Source organism: Nelumbo lutea, chromosome 6, assembly GCF_056320005.1.
Source record: "Nelumbo lutea isolate HS-2025 chromosome 6, American lotus-T2T, whole genome shotgun sequence".
Taxonomy (NCBI): Eukaryota; Viridiplantae; Streptophyta; class Magnoliopsida; order Proteales; family Nelumbonaceae; genus Nelumbo; species Nelumbo lutea.
The window spans coordinates 44,806,248-44,826,205 of NC_142689.1; the positions used below are offsets into that span (position 1 = coordinate 44,806,248).

Sequence of the window (19,958 nt, forward strand, 5' to 3'; positions counted from 1 at the left end):
ACAAAATTATCAAACAAGTATTAGTTTTATAATTGAATTTTATTAATTTAAAACCATCTTAAGTTCCACTAAAAAATAAAAATTTATATAGTTAATTAAATTTCATAAGAAATTTAAATTTAATAAAAACATAATATACTTAAATAAATTCAACTTTTACTAATTTAAAAGATTAATAAAAAACATTAATGTTAAATATAGTTTAATTATTTTAAAATCAATTTAAATTCCATTTAAAAATAAGATAAATTATAAAAACCTCGTTGGGTTTTCTAAGAATCCTATGAATCTCCCCAATGTTTCGACTTTAACAAAAACCTCCCTTATTGTTTTGAAAAAATGTGCAAATAAATTAAAAAATGTTAATGTAATGCATTAATTTTACTTCACTTTAGCCTTTTTACCTTACTTTGTCCAAGAAGAGTATGGAGAATTATTCTTTGAAAGTTGTTTGGCAAAATAAATCACTGAGAGTAAACTTGAAACTTTAAATTATGTATGATAGTGCATTAATAATGATAAGGGTATTTTGGTAATTTCAATGTCTTTGTTACTGAAAGGCCAAGTGAAAAGGAGGTATTTACACTTTTTTTTTTCTCATAACTATAGGGGAGGCCTTTGCTATAGTCAAAACTTAAAGGTGGTTTATAGAATTGTCATAATAGGATGCTTTTTTATAGTCTTACTTAAAAATAATATAAACCAAAAAAATTAATAAAAATTCCTTTCAAAAAAATTAATAAAAATTAACATTAAGATACAAAAAAATAATACAAATTTATCTAGAGAATTAGAGATTGGCCACTCTCAATAAAGCACAACTTAGATTGTGATTGATTAAACTAGACATAACCCCAAAAAATAATTCTTGAATTGAACTTAGATGGATACCATTTAATTGAAAATGTTATAGAGCTATATCTTCAATTTTGCTTATAAATAAAACCCGTGCATCACATGGTTCTTGACTAGTATATATATGTCCGGTTGAGAGTGGACCCTTAGCAAATTTTAAAATCTATTATCTATATATTAAAGGAAGGTAGTGAGGCTGAAGCCTCTTCCATTCTGACACGTGCAGCTCTAATTTTTCAGAAAACAATATTTTAAAATTAGTTAGTTACATTTTCGAATAAAATTCAAAATTCGAAACATTTTTTCAAAATATTTAAATTAATACATCCATGCCCAACGGAATAAGAATATTTTAAAACTATCACAAATATGGTTCGAAATTTTTAGTATAAAATATATTTAAAAAAAATGAAATAATTCAGATCATTAGTACGGGGTCATGCCTATAGTTGAAATAAAAAAGGGGTTTGCAATTTAAGTGACATGTTGTCCGAGTTCACATCTGTCCCCGGCCGGCCGGCCCCCCGACGGGGTGCGCCCCATATGCACATCTCCCGCATTTGTTACACGGTTGGGATGTAACGTAGGGCTGTTTTTGGGGCGCGCTATGCGAATTCATGTTCTCCGTTCTTCTTCTTCGTTGCTAAATCCAAATAGCCAAACATATACGAAAATTTACAAGCTTTGCCATCGTACCAGAATCTCAGATATTCTCTCTGGTACTTCTCCCTTTATTCTCTACACCATTCTTTAGATCGCTTTATTGAGTTCTCTTATTTTCTTGATTTTCATTTTTGGGTTTTCAATTTTCTGCTTAGGATTTTCAAATCTGGTCTTGTAAGGCAAGATTAAGGTTGAAGAATGTCTGCTTCGACTGTTGCGATTGCTGCAAATCCAGCGGTCAGCAACAGCCCTTCTCTGGCTTTGGCTTCTAAGCCAAATGCAAGGAGGAGAGCAGTTGTTGTCACCGAGAAGAAATCCGGCATTGAAATGGTCGCAGAAGGGGCAGTTTCTGAAACGGGTGATGAGAAGGGTGGGAATGGAAAGGATTTGAGTCATTCCATTAGGGGAGAGACGGTTCTTGAGAAGCCGAAGGATCTGTTGCAGTCGAAGAGGAATTTGGTGAATTCAACGGTTTCACCAAGGCGTACTAGGAAGGTTGTTTTGAAACCTGAGAAGCCCAGATGGATGACTGTAGTTAGTATTTTCACGAAGAATTTCGTGCTTCTGCTTGTTCTATTGGGGTTGGTTCAGATGATTAGGAAATTGGCTCTTAAAAATGAAAATAGTGGTATACCTCAGGCGGGAGCATTGGATTTTGAAGGGCGGGTAGCAGAAGTTGAAGAATTTGTGAAGACAACGACAAATATGATGCAGGTTCAGGTGGATGTGTTGGATAAGAAGATAAGTAAGGTTGAAGAGAAGGGCAGTTTGCTTGAAGGGGAGGTGAAGAAATTGGAGGATAGAACTGATAGATTGGATTCATCTTTGCAAGAGTTGAGGGGTACTGATTTCTTTCCAAAGGAGGATTTCCATAAATTTGCTGATGAGTTGAAGAAGAGTAATAGCCTTAAGGAAAGTGATAGGCAATGGAGCTTGGATGAGATTAAGGCTATTGCAAGGGAGATAGTCAGGAAAGAGGTTGAAAAGCATGCAGCGGATGGACTTGCCAGAGTGGATTATGCATTGGCTTCTGGTGGGGGAATGGTGGTCAGGCATTCGGAGCCTTACATCCCTGGCAGTGGTAGAAGTTGGTTTTTGGCTACAGGACGAAATAGGGTTCATAGTGATGCACAAAAAATGTTGCAACCCAGTTTCGGAGAGCCTGGTCATTGTTTTCCTTTGGCAGGAAGCAAGGGTTTTGTTGAGATCAAGCTGAGGACAGTGATTGTACCAGAGGCAGTTACTTTGGAGCATGTTACTAAGGTGATACTTATGTTCTCACTAGGTTTATGTACTGTTTATTTCTTTTGCATACATTTCACAATTTCTGGATTACATGTATACTCAACAAAATTGTGTATGAAGCATTTTCAACATTGGTCATGATGTGGGAAGTAAAATAATCTATTGGTCATGATTATTGATATTTTAGATGACCCTTTGCCTCCCACTCTTCTGTCTTTCTGTTATAACATAGATGTTCCCTAATTGTAGTAGTTCCTATTAAGAGTAGTCAACAATTGTTTTGAAGTGAAATAACATGAATTCCCAATGGACAATCAAGTTTCATGCATCCAGTAACTGATGTTATTACTAAACAATGAAACTCAATATGTGGTTGCTTCCTAAGAATGGTAGTCATCCCACCAGATTGATTGCTTGTCATAAGCATAGTTATCAAGGCGACAAGGTCTGACTACGTGATGGGATACCACCTTGTTACCTGAGTGCTTAAATCTACACCTTGGTGCTGGTTAGGGTGTGGTTCTTTTAGAAATATGAAGTATAATTTATTGGGTATGGTCCATGTTGTCTTGTGCCATATTTTCAATTTCTTATTATTTTGTAATGGCAAGTACTAGACGGAAGTCAATATAATAAGTTTTGCATATAAAGACACACTGAATCATTAATTTCATAAGGCAATATCAGTATACACTTTTAATCAGAAGTCTCAATATTCCATTTAATATAATCAAATAATCAATTCCATCTTTAAAGTAGGATAACATTTAAATTGTGCATTTTCATGTAGCAAGAATCTGAACAAATAAGCAAAGCAACAAGTCAATGGCATGGTACATCCAAGAAATCCAGTATTACGGCACATTGAATCTATGCAAATAAGACAGACTAACTGTACATTGAATCTAAGCAAGGGGCCATTGCAGCAAGAATCCAAGAAAATAAATAATTAACACCATACTATTACATATTCCATATGATATTATATATCCTAAAGGACAAATAAAAATAACATGCCATACAACATATGGTTGTTTTTCCCTTTTCCTTAAGAAGGTGCTGAACATATATGCAAAAAATAAGGTGTGATGTAAAGGTGTCCTCTTGAAAACAACTTGTCACCTAGGCATCACATAGTTGCCCATCTAGGCGTTGCCTTGAGTTATTGACACCCATAGCCTGGCTAATGGTTGGGGTAAGAGAACATTGCAAAACCATCTGTTTTCTCTTATACCTATAATGCTCTGGGAAAGGGTTCTGATGATTCTTCAAGGAATGCTTCTATGCTCCAGAGAAGGCAAATGGTTTGAAGTTTGAACCAAGCTTTAGGAAATGTGTTTTGATGGTGGCAATAGAGTATGGCTTCATGTGGAGAAGAGATTGAAAGAGGCTTTTGGGTTTCCTCGAACTAACCCTGTCTACTTCTTTTCCCTTTCTCTATGCAAGATAGGTAAAAAAGGGCATCAACAGATTAGTTTTCCTTGTTGAATCATTCTCTCACAAGCTTTTCCTTAAAAGATCATTCTATTCCTTTCTTTCCATAGTTCCAAATAAACAGCAAAAGGAATACAATTCCAGAAGATTTTAGCTTTGTTACTTCCTTGCAAAGTAGGCCAGCACGTGTAGATTTCTCTAGGTGATCTTGGAGACCAGATGGATTTATCAAAGAGACGAAGAGGAAACCCCAAACAGAGTCTGAGAATTTACATCCATAACAAAGATGAAGAGCATCCTCTTCCTTTGACTCACAAAGCACACATTTGCTGGCTAGTTGGAGGCCTTTTCTCTTGATGTGATTTTGTGTTAGGATGTTATCTAGAGAAATCAGCCAAGGCCTCTACTCTTGGAGGGACTGGGTTTCCCCAAACACCTTTAATCTCTGACCTTTCAACATGATTTCTCGATGATGTCTTGTAAAATGATTTCACTGTAAATCTTCCATTCCTACACTCTTTACACCATCTCTCATCTGAACTGTTAACATTAATCTCTGCGTCTTGTAACCTGGACAGCAGTTGAATGCATTCTTGCACCTTTCTATCTAGCAATGGTCTTCTAAACTTTGGAGCCCAAACCACAATACACTGTCTTAATTCATAACATTGTGTATTGCAATATTCCTTTCACTTAGATTATAAAGTCTTGGACATATCACATAGTTTTCCAATTCCCAACCAATCATCCTTCCAAAATTGAATGGTGTTGCTGAACCCTACTCTTCATTCTGTTATGTTAGCCACTAAAAAGTGAAACTTCTTCATAATGCTCTTCCAAATCCACATGCCATGCAGACTTTCCCCAAGTCTTTATGTTATTCTCTTTTTTCTTGGTTTCCTCAGTTGACTTAGCCTCTTTTGTAGTAACTTCTCTGCCTTGTGACCCACATAAACAAGCCTGTTCTGTCCCTTTGTCTTCCTCCCTTCGCCTCTCCTTCCATAGCTGGGCTTCAATGAAAGTAGCAGGCCAAACAGGGTATACTATCTGAAACAACCTCTATCTTCCTTGGAATGTCACTGGGTTTAACTCTGCCTAGCTTCAATGCAACTGAATGGAGATCAAAATCAAATACACCATCTAATCTTGCATCATAGATTATAGCTATTGACTGTAATACTTCCTCCTTCCAGAGATTGAAAGGTAACCCAAGCAATCTGACTATTACGATGTCCTCTACCTCAAAAACTTTTGGTGTTAGAGAGAGGACTCCATTTCAAGACTGTGGCAGCACCAGCCTATAAATGAATATTTAAAGCTGAGATCTCTACTTCAGCTTCACCAGATCTATCAGATCTTTACAAGATTCATAAGCTGTAATCACCATCGGCTTTGGCAGGTTTAATTCTCTGAGTATTGCCTGCGCAATACCCCTCCAATCCTTTGGTGGGCTTGAAGTTCCCACCACAAATTTCTTCCCCCAATCCTCCTTTCCTGCTGTTTCTACCAGTTTACAGTTTCTTTTTCCTTTTTCTGCAATCATCCATTTCCTATCAATGGATTCTTCCTCTCTTTTGTTTACCCACTTTCTTTTCCTTTGCCATAGTCTCTATTTGTTCTGTTTTCAGCTGTTGAGTAAAATCACTCAGTACCTCTGCCACTACCTTCCATCCATTACCCCTTCTACCTTCTGGGAAGCAAACTAACTGCTTCTTTCTTCCTCCAAAGAATTCCTGCAGAGTTATGTAGCATCCTTTTGCATTCTTTCTACATTCCAGCTCATATCTCTTTCTTCCATCTAAGTTGAATTCCTTAAAGTTCACTTGTTTACCTTTAGGCTATGTTTGGCTTGAAGGAAAAGATAGGGAAAGGTAGGGAAACCTATACAAGGTTTGTAAAGGTTTCCCTACCTTTCCCTTCCTTTCCCTACTTTTTCCTTCAAACCAAACGCAACCTTAGAACTTGCTTCTGAAACAAACTTTTGCATCCACTCGATCACTTCAATACCTTCTTTCTTTGCCTCCCTAATCTTCAAGCTCTGCAGGCCTCTGATCCTTATCTCTTCAAAGATGAAATCTTTTCCTTCAATCTTCATCGCTTTCCTCCATCGTGCAAGGTTATTTTTGTTTATTCTCTTAACAATTGCCAGTAGTTAAGCAACTGTAAGATACATGTGTTATTGCCATGATGGATAAAACGATGCAGCTGCTCCAAACCTTCATATGAAACAATGGCTCATGACCCTCTTTACAGGTATTTGATATGTCCCGGAGATTTCACACACAATTCTCAGTCACACGGCAAAAAATTACACAACTCAAATGAAAGAAACTGGTATTCATTCAGAGGAAAGCATTAACAGTTGGTCGGTTCTTCGAGAGACCGCCGACTCTCCCAAACACTCAAGATATTCTTCACTCAAAAAAACCTGCCCTCTCCCCATCCCCCAAAGACCCTTCTTATACCCTTTTGACAGCATAATTGACTCCCTCTATAAATGCCCAGCTGGCCTAGTTATAAATGCCCAAAACTCTTCTTATTCATAATTGACATAGCTATAAATGTCCCAAGACTCTTCTTATTCCCTTCTGACTTCCTCTATAAATGCCCAGCTGGCGAGCCCCATGTGTTTAATCATTTCCCCCCTTAACCGATTGTTGACCTGGCTTACGCTGCCCTTTCTTTCTCCTAGCATATGTAAGGTTAATTGGGGGCCTATCATTACCCGCCACCCAAAGTCTAACCTCGTCCTCAAGGTTAAAATGAGGAAATCGGTCTCGAAGCAAGTCAAAAGGCTCCCAAGAATCTTCAAAATCAGGCATGTCTTGCCAAGAATAAGCACTTCCAAACCAGTCGCTCTAGGCATAATGGATGGACGCACACCGCACACGATAGCAGGTTCCACTAGCATCTCCATATCAACAGACAGAGTGGAAGGAATCACAGGAGAAGAGGTATGGTTTCCAATCGCCTTTTTGAGTTGCGAGACATGAAAAACTGGGTGAATTCGTGCATCTGGAGGAAGTTGAAGTTTATAAGCGACAACGCCAATTCTTTCCACAATAACAAATGGTCCATAAAAACGAGGGGCAAGTTTTTCATTGACTTGGCGAGCTAGAGACTGCTGGCGATAAGGTCACACTCTCATAGACACCAATTCCCCGACATCAAAATTCACATCACGTCGGTTTGCATCAGCCAAGTCTTTCATCTTTTGTTGTGCACGATGTAGATGAGCACGTAGCTCTCTAAGTATAGCGTCACGCTGAAGGAGAACAACTTTAACATTAGCATTAGCCGTAGAGCCAAGCTCATAGCGGATTAATGGAGGAGGATCGCGCCCATAAACCACCTTGAAAGGTGTCATGCCAGCAGCAGTGTGAAAAGAGGTATTATAGCTGTATTCTGCCCAAGATAACCAAGAAGACCAGCAGGAGGGAGAATCAGCCGCAAAGCAGTGCAAATAAGTTTCTAAACAGCGATTAACCACCTCCGATTGACCATCCGTCTGAGGATGGTAAGCTGAACTACGACGCAATTCTGAACCTTGCAAAGTGAAAAGCTCGCCCCAAAAGAAACTCATAAAAACTTTATCACGAACTATGTTGTGTAAGAAAGCCTGAGCAACCGTGAGAGCTGAGAAATGATGACTAAGAGGGATGAAATGGGCATACTTGGAGGGACGATCGACCACCACCATAATTGTATCAAATCCCTTCGACTTAGGAAGAGCCTCAATAAAGTCCATAGCAATATCCACCCAGATCTATTCAGGAACGGGTAAAGGTTGCAAAAGGCCAACAGGAGACATGGCTTCATATTTACTGCATTGACACACATCACAGGTCTGCACAAACTCCTGAACAGAACGTTTTATCCCCTGCCAATAAAATTCAGCTGCTATACGTTGATATGTCCGACGAATACCGGCGTGACCCCCCACAACACCAGAATGAAACTCTTTAAGTAAGAGGGGAATAAATGGAGAAGAAGTAGGCAGAACCAATTTACCATGATAACGAAGGTGATCCCCAACTAAAGAGTAGGCAGGATAGGCAGCCAGATCATGCTGTATGACATTTTTAATGTTTGCCAGAAAAGAATCAACATCAACTTGCTCCTTAAGGTCATCAAAGTCGAGCAAAATGGGGACTGTAAGAGAATTTAAGTGCATTTCAGCCGGAACTTTGGAGAGAGTGTCAGCCACGACATTTTCAATACCAGGTTTGTACTGAATCTCAAAATCATAATTCATAAGTTTAAGGAGCCACTTATGATGCTCACCTTCGACAACCCGTTGCTCCAATAGATACTTAAGACTACGCTGGTCGGTACGAACGATAAAGCGTCTACCAAGAAGATAGGGGCGCCACTTTTTAATGGCAAAGACAATAGCCATTAATTCACGCTCGTAAACAGATTTAGACTGTGCAGACGGATTAAGCTTGTGGCTGTAAAAAGCTATAGGACGATTATTCTGCATTAATTCCGCACCGAGACCACACCAGATGCATCTGTCTCGATCAAGAAGGGCTGGGAAAAATCCGGAAGGGCCAACACAGGTACGGTCGTCATAGTCCGTTTCAAGTTCTGAAAGGCATTCTTAGTTTCCACATTCCATGAGAAGGCATCCTTTTTAAGCTGTTGTGTCAATGGCCATGCTATTTTACTGTAGTTACGCACAAAACGACGATAATAGCCCATAAGTCCCAGAAAAATCGCGAAAGTGAAGATGGTTGGGGCCAATTAACCATGGCCTGGATTTTAGAAGGATTGGCAGAAACACCAGTCGCACTGATAATATGACCTAGGTATTCAATGCTAGGCTAAGCAAAGATACATTTCTTTGAGTTAGCAAAGAGACGATGGGCACGCAACACAGAAAAGATCTGTTGAGTTAGCAAAGAGACCACACCAAATGCATCTGTCTCGATCAAGAAGGGCTGGGAAAAATCCGGAAGGGCCAACATAGGTACGGTTGTCATAGCCCGTTTCAAGTTCTGAAAGGCATTCTTAGTTTCCACATTCCATGAGAAGGCATCCTTTTTAAGCTGTTGTGTCAATGGCCATGCTATTTTACTGTAGTTACGCACAAAGCGACGATAATAGCCCATAAGTCCCAGAAAACCGCGAAAGTGAAGATGGTTGGGGCCAATTAACCATGGCCTGGATTTTAGAAGGATCGGCAGAAACACCAGTCGCACTGATAATATGACCTAGGTATTCAATGCTAGGCTAAGCAAAGATACATTTCTTTGAGTTAGCAAAGAGACGATGGGCACGCAACACAGAAAAGACCTGTTGAAGGTGATCCAAATGGGCAGCTTTAGAAGCACTATAAACTAGAATATCATCAAAAAACACCAGCATAAAGCGACAGAGGAAATCATGGAAAACAATATTCATTAACGACTGAAAAGTCGATGGCGCATTGGTAAGACCGAAGGGCATGGCAAGGAACTCATAATGGCCCTTGTGGGTGTGAAATGCGGTCTTGGGAATATCCTCCCTGCGGACACGAATTTGATGGTAGCCCGATTTAAGATCAATTTTGCTGAAAATAGAAGCACCATGAAGCTCATCGAGAAGTTCTTTAATAACCGGAATGGGAAACTTATCCGGAACCGTGGCACAGTTAAGAGATCGGTAATCAACACAGAAATGCCAGCTTCCGTCTTTTTTCTTGACTAAAAGGACCAGGCTCGAGTAGGGGCTTGTACTTGGCTGAATAATACCCCGCGCAGTCAACATCTCAGAGACAAGGCGTTCAATTTCATCTTTCTAGAACCGAGGGTATCTGTAAGGACGAACAGAGATGGGAGAAGTGCCCTCATGCAAGACAATAGCATGCTCTGTAACCCGAGTAGGGGGTAAACCCGTAGGCATATCAAAAACATCTTTAAACTTATTCAGTAAAGCGGAAATTGGCAGAGACAGGGGTGTAGGCAAGGCAGAGTTCAACGAAGAATTCACCACCTACAACTGTTTTAGTTCCAACAAAACCCCTTGTCCCTCATGTTGTAAGTTACACATCATAGCATGCAAAGACACCTAAGAAGAACAGAGAGAAGGGTCGCCCTGCAATTTCACACGGACACCCCCCAAATTGAGCTTCATAGACATGTTACCCCAATTCATCACTGAGACCCCGAGGGATGCTAACCAATGAAAACCAAGAATGACATCCGTAGAGACCAATTTTAAAGGGAAGAAATCAGCAATGACATCCAATTCAGGTAAGTTGAGGCAAACCTGACGGCAGACTCCAGAAGTTCTCACCTCATCGCCATTACCCATCTGAACTGCAAACTTGTGTGTAGGAGTGCGGGGTAATTTCAATTCCTCCACTAAAGTTTCGGAGATAAAATTGTGGGATGCACCCGAGTCTATCAATACGACCACCTCACGCAACAAAATGCGTCCACGCACCTTAAGGGAATTAGCCGCACACAAGCCCACAAGAGACGAAACACAAAGCACAACTAAATCTGGAGCCGGAGCAATTTCAGTGTCCACTGAAGTGCTGTCCAAATTAGACACATCAGAAGCAACTTCCTCCACATCATCTTGAACCCATAAAACCTGAAGTGATTTCTGAGCACAACGATGACCAGGACTATATTTCTCGTCGCAACGGAAACATAGACCCTTTGCACGCTTCTGCTGCATCTCTTTATCTGTCGTTTTTTTGAAAGCAGGTGGCGGGGGATTAATAATAGGGACCGATGAAGAAGAAGGAATCGCGGCACGTGTAGGTCGGGTGATAGCAGAAGTAGTCACCTGCGAAACCCGTGAATTAAAATGAGCTCCAGAGGGGGATGTTGTGGGCCAACGAGGAAATAAACCTGATTGATAAGCCCAAAGGGCCTGATTCTTATCCTCAATCTTCTGGGCCGCAACTATTTTCTTGATAAACCCAACGGGTTCCATCTGTCGGAGTTCGGCCTGGATATCTGGGCGCAACCCATTAACAAATGCTGCCTCAAGGACTAATTCCGGCAGATTACGTAAGGGAGCGGAGAGCACCTCGAATTGGCGACGATATTCCTTAACAGTAGAAGACTGATGTAACGAGAAGAGCCGCTCCTATAAATTACCCTCCTAAGTCGATCGAAAACGTTCAAGGAGGAGCTCTTTGAATTTTGCCCAACCTCAAAAAGGTCGCCGACCATCTTCCCAGTAATACCACGCCAATGCGTCGCCTTCTAAACAGACAATGGTAGCTCGCAGACGCTCCGCCGGAAGCAATCCATTAATCTCAAAATAGCGCTCCGCACGAAAAAGCCAGCCGTCTGGTTTTTCCCCATCAAAAATAGGTAACTCCAACTTCTGAGGAAGTGGATCAGAAGTATGTTCCGACACCGGCGTCGAAGAAGACGTCGAAAATGCTGCACTCTTCCCTTTGTCAGAAGCACGACTCGATGCGATAAATGGAGGAGCGATGTCAGTAGTAGACGAAGGAGCAGAAGAGACTTGTTGATGAAGCAACAAATCAAAACGTCTCACCAGATCCTGAACGCCTCCTTCCAGAGATTGTATCGAGCTCTCCGGAGACGAGATCTTCGAAAGTCCAGCTGCTACCTTATCTGGATTGAGAGGCTGAAAATCATTACATAAGCCATCAATCTCCAAACGAAAATCAGAATGCAGAGAAGACAAGCGTTCTTCAAACCCCTCCACCTGCGATGCCACTTCCTTAACTGTCACCATGGCCGAGGAAAGACGGGCTCTGATACCACTAATATGTCCTGGAGATTTCACACACAATTCTCAGTCACACAGCAAAAAATTACACAACTCAAATGAAAGAAACTGGTATTCATTCAGAGGAAAGCATTAACAGTTGGTCGGTTCTTCGAGAGACCGCCGGCACTCCCAAACACTCAAGATATTCTTCACTCAAAAAAACCTGCCCTCTCCCCATCCCCCAAAGACCCTTCTTATACCCTTCTGACAGCATAACTGACTCCCTCTATAAATGCCCAGCTGGCCTAGTTAGAAATGCCCAAAACTCTTCTTATTCATAACTGACATAGCTATAAATGTCCCAAGACTCTTCTTATTCCCTTCTGACTTCCTCTATAAATGCCCAGCTGGCAAGCCCCATGTGTTTAATCATTTCCCCCCTTAACTGATTGTTGACCTGGCTTACGCTGCCCTTTCTTTCTCCTAGCATATGCAAGGTTAATTGGGGGCCTATCAGTATTCTGGTTCAAACCACTCAATATCCTCCTAAACGAACGATGAATAACATAACTCATCAATAGTTTACGGTCAGAAAGAAACTATTATGGAGAAATTGTCCTAGTACAAGTTATTCCTCCCAACAACTATAGCAAGGTTGTTACCATATGACACTTTATGTTTAATTCTTGTCCCCCATCTCATCTTCATCTTCATCTTCAACTATATTTTCAAAATCATCTAAATTTGGAATTCTGCTCTCTTGACCTCCAATCATGTCTTCTTTCATTGATTTTTTTTTCTTTGCATGTATGCTAAATCTCTTCTTTCACCTCTTTCAAGCATTTAGGACAAACTTTTACATTTCTTCTTCCACAAATTAATGGTCTTTTGCTCAATAGATCCCTCCATTTGTCTCTTTGCTATATAATTTTCAAGTGACATAATTTGTCTTCTTTGGATCTTGCAAATAACAATAATTCCAGTCTGAGTCTTTCCTATTGCAATTAGTGTGGTCAGTTAGTACTAGTGTTTAGAGAACCGGACCAGATAGTCCAGTTAGATCGGTTGAACTGTGATTTGAGACCTTGGCTAGTTCGGTCTTACCCTAATAACTGTACTAAAAATCCGATGAGAATTGGCCGACCGACCGATTTAACCAGAAAACCAGTGAACCAATCCCGATTTCATAAAACCGCCTGAATCCTTAACCAATTGAAATTTTAAAATGCATTTAATAAGATTTGAACCAATGACTTCTTATTTTCATATATTACCTAATTACCATTTGTTGATCTCTTAACTTGTGTTAATTAACGACTCTTTATTGTACATGTATTTTAATTGAACCCTAGTCATTTTCTTTAAACATTAACGAACTTGCCATCCATACACTATCTTAAGTATATTAAAAGTTGTAAAATATTATATATATATATGTATGTATGTATGTATATGTCACATCATCATGGTTCAACCTAATTATCATTTGTTGACCTCTTAACTTGTGTTAATTAACGACTCTTTATTGTACATGTATTTTAATTGAACCCTAGTCATTTGCTTTAAACATTAATGAACTTGCCATCCATACACTATCTTAAGTATATGTCACATCATCATGGTTCAACCTCCAATTTGACCCTAGTTGAACCTCTAACCCTTGAACCTCTCCATTCTTTGGTTCTATGTCTGGTCCAGTTCTCTAAACATTGATTAGTACATGCATGCCCCACGAGTTTAACATTGGAAAGCCATTGACGTGATTCTTTCTTATCTGAAAGGACATCCGGGCAAACGGATATTGTTTACTGACCATTGGCATTTGTAGTTGGAAGCTTGCACAGATGCTAATTGGGCAGGGTGCCTAGATGACAGGAGATCTACATCACAAGTCTGCACTCTTGTTGGAGGTAATTTGATTTCATAGAAGAGTAAGAAGCAAACAATTGTAGCCAGGTCAAGTGTAGAAACTGAATGTAGAGCTATGACTCATGGTGTTTTAGAGGTTCTCTTGGTTCGGTCCTTATTAGGAGAGATTGGAGTTGATGCAGAAGAACCTATGATGTTGTATTGTGATAATCAAGTAGCAATTAACATTGCTCATAACCCAGTTCAGCATGATAGAACAAAACATTTAGAGGTGGACAGACATTTCATAAGAGAAAGGGTGACATTTGGAGAAGTGTGCCTACCATATGTTGCATTTGATTTATAGTTAGCTGATTTTCTCATTAAAGGAGTTGCAAGAAATAGGCTTGAACATGATCTACGCAAGTTGGGAATGTGACATCTATTTTCAACAGCCTTTTGTGATTTTCTTTCTATAATCATTAGTTAGTGTTATTGGGTCATTAGTTAATGTTATTGGGCTCAAGGCCCATTAGTTTATGTTATTTTTTTGGAGTTGTTTTAATGTTATGAACATTAGCCACCCCATTAAGGGCATTTTAGTCTTTGTAATCAATCTTTTTTATGAGTATGTAAGATAACGAGTGGGGTGACCAGATTATTATTGGATTATCCCCATCTCTTCTTCTCTTCTTTCTCACTATTATCAAATCAGATTATGTTTTTTCCTTTTCTACTTCTTCCTTGCACCACCTTTTTATTTGCACCACCACCCTTGGAAAAGAGAGCAACTTGCTGTTCTCCCTCGGGAGGATTCATGGCTATCCTCCTCTCCTTAGACTGAACTAATGAGCACACTTCTTGGAAGGATGTGAGTTCCTTGCTCCTTAAAATCTGAACCCGAATGGGATCATAACTAGGATTAAGACTTCCTAAGAAGGCAAATACTTGCTACTGATTCAGTCAACACATTGATAATGGTCAAGTTCCCTTCACATGGAGGTAAGAGATGAATAGTAACCTGACAGGCTTTTCTCCCCTTGTTTACAATTGGAGGACTCAACCTGGCAATTGGTTTCCTAGTAATTTTGAAATATGAAAATTTTGGATTGATTTTGCACTAAACCGAACCAGATTTGAAACCCAAATTAATTTTTGACCATAAATTCCACAAATGCAGCAGTGTCAGCCTTCTTAGGACTGATGTTTTTCTCCAAAAGCATAGTTAGGAACTGAAGGAAAAATGTCCCTACTAGGGCTGGAACAAACTAGGGTTTTATGGGAGCAAGGGAGGTGTGAGTGTGTGTATGTGAGAGAGAGAGAGAGAGAGCTGGAGAGAGTTTAGGATAGAATGGTTTGCCCATCCTTCTCTTCCCTTATATAGAGCACTCTCTTAGTCCTACTAGGATTTGAATTCAAATTAGATTTGGATTAAGGTTTATCCTTATTAGAATAATGGCTGCACCATACCCATATCCATGGCCCAAATTCACCCCAAGTCAAGTTGTCATTGCTTACTTAACTAATCATTATTAGTAATGGGCCTTAGGCCCAATTTCTTTAATTGCTCACTTTTCTATGCATTGCAAGGCCATGTAAGCCTGAAGATTGTGCTCAGATGGGCCCAACATTTACATGTAAATGATCATTGGATTCAACCACCCTATGAAGACCCAACGTCAATGGACTCAGATGAAGCCCATCAGGTAATCGACTCTGTAATGGTCTCTTACATCTAACCTCTTGGCCTATAATCATCAAAACATTGCTCATAGGGAAGGACCTCTTCTTTAATTGCAAAATGTAGTGGCACTCTCTGTTGAGATGGATCCCGAGATTAAAGTCTTTTCCAAACAATTTCCATAAAATAGTAATATAGTATATAAATACGTTTTGCAAATCAGATTTCAAATATAGTTGAAATTCACTGTTGATAGTTTTAGGTTTCCATTAGAGGGAGTTTAAACTCTGGTATTCACTTTATTTGAAAACGGGGCCTATCCTATCACTATGATCACCCACTCAGGTAATTTCCTAAATTGCCCCAACATGCCCAAATATTTGACCCTTAGCGGATCTCACTAGTTGGCACATTAAAGACAGTTCAGTCCAAAACCTAGTGTAGTATCATAATCAAGTTTGGGTTAAGTGCAGCTTTTCAATTTTGCCCATCTATCTCCAAGGTCCAGGGCATAATTGGAAATTGGTCCGAATTCAGTGCTTCTTCCAAACACTCACTGGCTGTGCTTGGGGTTTAACCAATTGAGACAAGCTGCTCCACCAATTTGGCAGCACACCATTGTTAGCCTTATGAGATAAACTCCCCGAGTCTATCCAATGGCGGAGAATATTCTAAACTAACACGAGTTCTCATAAATGTCTAGTTTGAGTAATTCACAAAAACCTTACAAAATGTGATCATGAAACAATAATGTACTTATAAATACCTAATTGCTTAGAGAAAGTAGCCTTAGCTTGTAGCTGATAAATATGAGCATAGTGCCTTTGCTTAGAGAAAGTAGCCTTAGCCTGGTCCCCAATCTCCCTTCCGGTGAATAGAAGTTACAAGCCAAGACATGATCAAATAATTCTGTACCAGCCTCTTTGGGGTTGAGGGATGTCACAGGACAAGTATCCAAGCCTTCCTCTAGACCCAATATACAGTTTAACACTTTTCGATGACTCCAAATAGTTAAGTCCATCAAAGACTGTAATAGCAACAGGGAAATCCCAGCTTTCAGCCCCTGGGCCTGGACTGACCATATTCTGACCTCCAGTGATTACAAATATGGCTTAATCATCAGCTAGCATTGTCTAAGTGTAGCAAGTAACAATTCCACAAATACCTTGAACCCAACAAACAATAATAGCACCAACAAGAGAGTGACCAGGTCTGTTTATTTTTTTTTCTTCTCAAATTAACAGTACCATTGCAAGCAACCAAATACACTACACACTGCACCTTCCACAAGAAGTAAATAGCAGTACAGGAAACCTCCAAGCACTACCAAGTCAAAACTAAACAGTGAGGAAGAACCTTACAGTCGAACTTCACAGGATAAACATTGCAACAGTCTTGAATCTTGCAAGAAGAGGAAGGCACTTCCAGTGCAAGCAAACCAGCACAATAAAAACCAATAGGCCTGGACACTAGAGATCTAAAAACAAGGCTTACAGCACAGCCGACTGGATCTCAGAGCACAACCATACGGAATACTGAGAGTCACCTCTCTAAACACTCAGAAATCCATCAAAGGATACAAGTGAAACACCCAAACAATCACCCTTTTGGTTCCACAACCAAAAAGGAAAAAAACAATTAGCACAGAAAACCTTACCCAATCAGGTCCTTCTCAGATTTGAAAGACCACAATCTTTTCCAGAGAAACCTGAGAGAGAGAGAGAGAGAGAGGAGAGAAAAGATGTACTTGAGCTATACTTGTAGTCAGACCTGCTTGCTTTGATACCATCTGGAATGAAAAAGGAAGAAGAAAAGAGAGGAAGAAAGCAGAAAAGAGAAAGGATTGCGAAAAACGTGTTAGGGGTGGCACCCTCATCTTAGATATTAGGATGTTCAAAACAAGGGGATTATCACAAGAATAACCCTGATTACTACATAATAGAAATATAGATCTAACAGCCCATCAGCAGTCCTAACAACAAAACCCTAATAAATAAGAAAATAATAAAAGGAAACTAGTTGAGTTTTTGTTGAGTAGTTGTAAATGAGCTTACATGTGGTTAGTAAGTGCTGAGTTAATGTCGGTGTAGTCTGTTTTTTTTGTGAAATCAGTAGTGGTGTGGATAAGAACAAAGGCGTGTGCATCTATCATTGTGTTTAGGGACTGCTGTAGGTTCTAGAACATCAAACTCTTGACAGTAGCATTTAGTTGGTGATTGGGAATTCAGATTAGAGGCAGCATTGAAAGAGTATCATGGCAGCAATGGGAGATGACTGTAGTGATCAGAAACCTAGTGTGGTGGTTCCTCTGACTATCTAGGTGTACAGATGACCTCAATTAAACTGAATGGTGAGAACTATGTTCCATGGGCCAAGTCGGTGGAAGTTTTTCTCAAGGCAAAGAGAAAAGTGAAGCATGTGAAAGAAGATAAACCACCGGCTGACTCTCCAGGGTTTGATGATTGGGAACAAGAGGATGCTCAAATCATGACATGGCTATGGAACAATATGGAACCCAAAATAAGTGCCAACTTCATGTTCTTAGATACAGCTAAGGACATATGAGAACATGCCAAGAAGCTGTATTCTGGGCAAGATAATACTACAAGGGTATATCAGCTCTATCAGGAGTACTTTGGTCTGCAACAAGGAAATAAAACCCTAGAAGAGTACTATGCCAGTATGAAGAACCTCAGAAATGAACTCAATGCCTATCATCCTCTCACTCCAGATGTTAAAGTTCAGCAACAACAGAGGGAACAACTAGATGTCACAAGGTTCTTAGTGGGGTTGAAATCAGAGTATGAACCAGTTAGAGCCCAAATATTGGGGGGCTCTACCCTTCCTACACTTGAGGAAGTGTTTGCTCGGCTCCGTAGGATTTCTTTGGGACAGATAGAGAATCCCACACAGTCTGATAGATCAGCTTTTGTAACAGCCAGAGGAGGTGGACATGGTACGAAAGGGGGAGCACATGCCTCCCGAGGAGGTCGTGGTGGTTCCGTATTTGGTCGTGGTGGTGGTCGTGACTCAAGGGGAGGCCGTGGAAAAGAAAAAGGCAGCTCTACAAGGAAGTGTACCCATTGTGGCAGGGAAGGACATTCCGTAAATTTCTGTTATGATCTTCATGGTCGTCCTCCCTCTAAATGGGCCAATCATGCTATTGCTGGTGGGGTTGATGTCAGTGATAATCAACAGGCAGACCTAACTCCTTCCACATCTACATCTGTTTCCGGAAGGGAGATGGTGAGTGTACCGCGTGATGAGTCTGAGCGGTTCCTTCAGTCCACTTCACAACACACTACTGCTACTCTTGCCCACTCAGGTATAGCTTGCCTGTCATCTAAAACCTCTCATTGGATTATTGACTCTGGAGCCTCTGATCACATGACCGGGACTCCAGGTGTGTTCTCTTCTCTCTCTGAAACTTCCACATCTCAAACTGTTACCCTTGCCAATGGTTCCTCCTCTCCCATCTGTGGTGTTGGCAATGTTGACATGGCATCTCTTTCTTTATCATCTATTCTATATGTTCCTAAGTTTCCATTCAATCTTATGTCTGTTAGTAAATTAACCAAGACTCTTAACTGCTCTGTTACTTTTTTCCCTTCCTCTTGTGTTTTTCAAGATCTCAAGACGGGGAAGAAGATTGGTGGGGGGCATGAAGCTGGTGGATTGTATTACCTTGACGGTGGTGGATCGTCAGTTGCACTTCAGACTTCACTCACTCCTCTACAGTGGCATTGTCGACTGGGACATCCTTCTCTCAAGGCACTCAAGATACTAGTTCCGTCTTTGAGTCATTTGTCAGTGTTACAATGTGAGTCGTGTCAGTTTGGGAAACATTGTTGTGTTTCCTTCAGTCCTAGAGTTGAAAGTCGTATGTTGAGTCCTTTTGCTTTGGTTCATTGAGATGTTTGGGGCCCGATCAAAATAGAGTCTTATAATGGTTACAAGTATTTTGTCACTTTTATTGATGATTGTTCAAGAATGACATGGATTTATTTAATGAAAGAAAGGAGTGAATTATTTTCCATTTTTCAAAAATTCCATGCTGAAATACGTACACAATTTGGTGTTCCAATCAAAGTTCTTCGTTCAGATAATGGTCGTGAATATTTTCTAACTTCCTTTCAACAGTATTTAGAACAGCATGGCATCATTCATCAAACTTCTTGTGCATTCACTCCTCAACAAAATGGGGTGGCCGAACGGAAGAACTGTCATCTCCTTGAAACAACTCGGTCTATTCTTCATCATATGAGTGTTCCTAAACGATTTTGGAGTGATGCTGTACTTACTGCGTGTTTCCTCATTCATCGGATGCCCTCCTTTATTCTTCATGGTCGGTCTCCCTTCTCTATCTTGTTTCCCACCTTGTCTCCCTTTCCATTAACACCTCATATCTTTGGCTGTGTGTGCTTTGTTCACAATCTGAGTCCTGGAATAGACAAGTTGGATGCACGCTCCATTAAGTGTGTCTTTCTTGGCTAATCTCGGACTCAAAAATGGTACAAGTGTTACAATCCCATTACTCAGAAGTGCT

General features: G+C 40.2%; 1 protein-coding gene across 2 annotated transcripts in view; it reads left to right on the plus strand.

Moving 5' to 3' along the window:
* Positions 1-1,359: 1,359 nt before the first annotated feature.
* The window catches only part of LOC148848808 (SUN domain-containing protein 2-like), a 40,352-nt gene continuing 21,753 nt past the window's right edge, over positions 1,360-19,958 (plus strand). For both annotated transcript variants that reach the window (XM_088948199.1, XM_088948201.1), the window contains exons 1-2: positions 1,360-1,574; positions 1,674-2,781. In XM_088948199.1, the coding sequence (XP_088804325.1) occupies positions 1,717-2,781 (1,065 nt within the window). In that variant the 5' untranslated portion in view covers positions 1,360-1,574; positions 1,674-1,716. The remainder of the gene's footprint in view (positions 1,575-1,673; positions 2,782-19,958) is intronic.